Source organism: Cyrtonyx montezumae, unplaced genomic scaffold (genome assembly GCF_038088225.1).
Source record: "Cyrtonyx montezumae isolate F1298 unplaced genomic scaffold, pur_monq_1.0 scaffold_31, whole genome shotgun sequence".
In the NCBI taxonomy this organism is placed as follows: Eukaryota; Metazoa; Chordata; class Aves; order Galliformes; family Odontophoridae; genus Cyrtonyx; species Cyrtonyx montezumae.
In genome coordinates this window covers 4201068-4203093 of record NW_027072036.1, presented here as the reverse complement: position 1 = coordinate 4203093, position 2026 = coordinate 4201068, and the positions used below count along the sequence as shown (strand labels likewise).

The 2026-nt window shown below is 52.0% G+C and overlaps 1 protein-coding gene across 1 annotated transcript; it reads right to left on the bottom strand.

The window, feature by feature from the left end:
- Nucleotides 1-354: 354 nt before the first annotated feature.
- LOC136053834 (circumsporozoite protein-like) lies at nucleotides 355-1032 on the bottom strand. Its single transcript, XM_065744791.1, has one exon. The coding sequence runs from the start codon at nucleotides 1030-1032 to the stop codon at nucleotides 355-357; it is 678 nt and encodes a 225-aa protein (XP_065600863.1).
- Nucleotides 1033-2026: the final 994 nt, after the last annotated feature.

The window sequence follows — 2026 nt, the reverse complement described above, 5'->3', positions numbered from 1 at the left end:
ACACGCGTTATTCGGCTGAAGGATAAAGCAGAGGAAGCCGGGACAATTCAGCGAGGAGAGCGAGCTGACAGTTCGTGAATAAATGATGCATTATTCACTCCGCTCTTGTTGCTCTGTGCACTCGTCCCGATTCCTCCACAAAAGCTGGCTCCTTTCAAACCCGGCTGCGTTTCCATCTCCCTGCGTGACCCGGTGTGACAGATGAAATGGTCAGGAAACATTCTTTGGAATTGCAAGTTCTGTCAAAGCTGATTTTGAGAACCGCTTGTGGAAAATTCCTATCAGCTGTTAATTTTCACCCCTTTGCACCTCAAATATGCTTTGTGAGCTTTCTAACTTGATGTTATTTCGGTTTTAAAAGCACTTCAGGAAAAACGGCGTAGGATTATCGTCAGAACAAGCACTTTCTTTGTGGCAACCTCTTTCCTCCCCATTGCAGCTCCTACTGGGATTGTTGTGCTGACTTTGTGCCAGGCTCAGCGCAAACAGCGTGCTCAAATCCTGACGTCCCCAAGCTGAGCATTGCTTGGGATTAACTTTGGGGCTGGCTTTGGGGTTGGCTTTGGGTTTGTCTTTGGGGTTGACCTTGGATTTGTCTTTGGGGTTGACCTTGGGTTTGTCTTTGGGGTTGACCTTGGATTTGTCTTTGGGGTTGACCTTGGATTTGTCTTTGGGGTTGACCTTGGGTTTGTCTTTGGGGTTGACCTTGGGTTTGTCTTCGGGGTTGACCTTGGATTTGTCTTTGGGGTTGACCTTGGGTTTGTCTTTGGGGTTGACCTTGGGTTTGTCTTTGGGGTTGACCTTGGATTTGTCTTTGGGGTTGACCTTGGATTTGTCTTTGGGGTTGACCTTGGGTTTGTCTTTGGGGTTGACCTTGGGTTTGTCTTCGGGGTTGACCTTGGATTTGTCTTTGGGGTTGACCTTGGGTTTGTCTTTGGGGTTGACCTTGGGTTTGTCTTTGGGGTTGACCTTGGATTTGGCTTTGGGGTTGACCTTGGATTTGGCTTTGGGGTTGGCTTTGGGCGGCTGCATTCAGAGCAGTTGGGAGCTGACGTCTCTTCCACGTGTCCGGGGTGGAAGTGCAGGGATGGGGGAAGCACAAGCCCTCTGTGCCAGCCCCAGAGTTACGCTGTCACATTGAAAGTGTGGTCATTTCACGTGACACGTGGTCCTTCTGTGGACCACATGTGGTCCCTCCATGACGTGCATGGAACGCAAGGGAAGTCCCTGCTGTGTCATGGGTGGTGCTGAGTTTGACCTACTGTTGAAGAAACACTCCAGTGGATGTGGTTGAGGAAATCTGAAACTTCAGCAGAGAGGAAAAGTCAGAGTTCAGTGCCGAGATGAGGAAAGGAGGAAGAGAAAGCAGCAGTGAAGATCAGCGCAAGGTGAGAGCTGAGCAACGTATCCGAGCAAAGAAGGAGAAATGGAACAAAATTCAGAGAAAGGAAAAGAAGCATTTGGAGTGGGGTCTGAAATGTGCTGTGCGGATGAAGGTCAGCAACCGCTGGCAGTGCCTGTGGGCTGCAGCAGAGCTGCTTTGTGCAGCAGCTGTGAGTGCTGCGGCTGCGTTCCTTGCAGCTCGCCTCGGGCAGCGGTCACGGAGCACTGCTGGGTTTTAACCTCACTTCGAGCTGCTCCACTGTCACGGTGTTGTCCGTGACAGTGACCCAAAGGAAACCGAGAAGGGAGAGGGGAGAGAAAAAGAAACTGCGTCAGTGGCCGCGCGGCCGCCCGAGCAGAGCCGCGCTCCGGGAGGGGGAGGGGGAAACGGCGGGAAGAGATGGGTCTACAAGAAAACAACGGCACGATCTGAGAAGGAACGGTAACTTTACTAAATCTAATAAAATTGAACAATTGAAAGAGAGAGAAAAATTTCCAAACCAAAAGCTATGAGCTTACGCTAAGGAGGACCCGCAGGGGAAGCACACGTGCTGAACCTCCACGGCAGCCCAGAGCAACGCGCCCAGACCGAGCGCCGCCTGCATCCGGTGCGGAGCTCCGCCCCTCCCCTCTGCTGCTCCCC

Coding starts and splice junctions, on each gene's coding strand:
- LOC136053834 (XM_065744791.1), bottom strand. CDS start 1,032: ATGCAGCCGCCCAAAGCCAACCCCAAAGCCAAATCCAAGGTCAACCCC.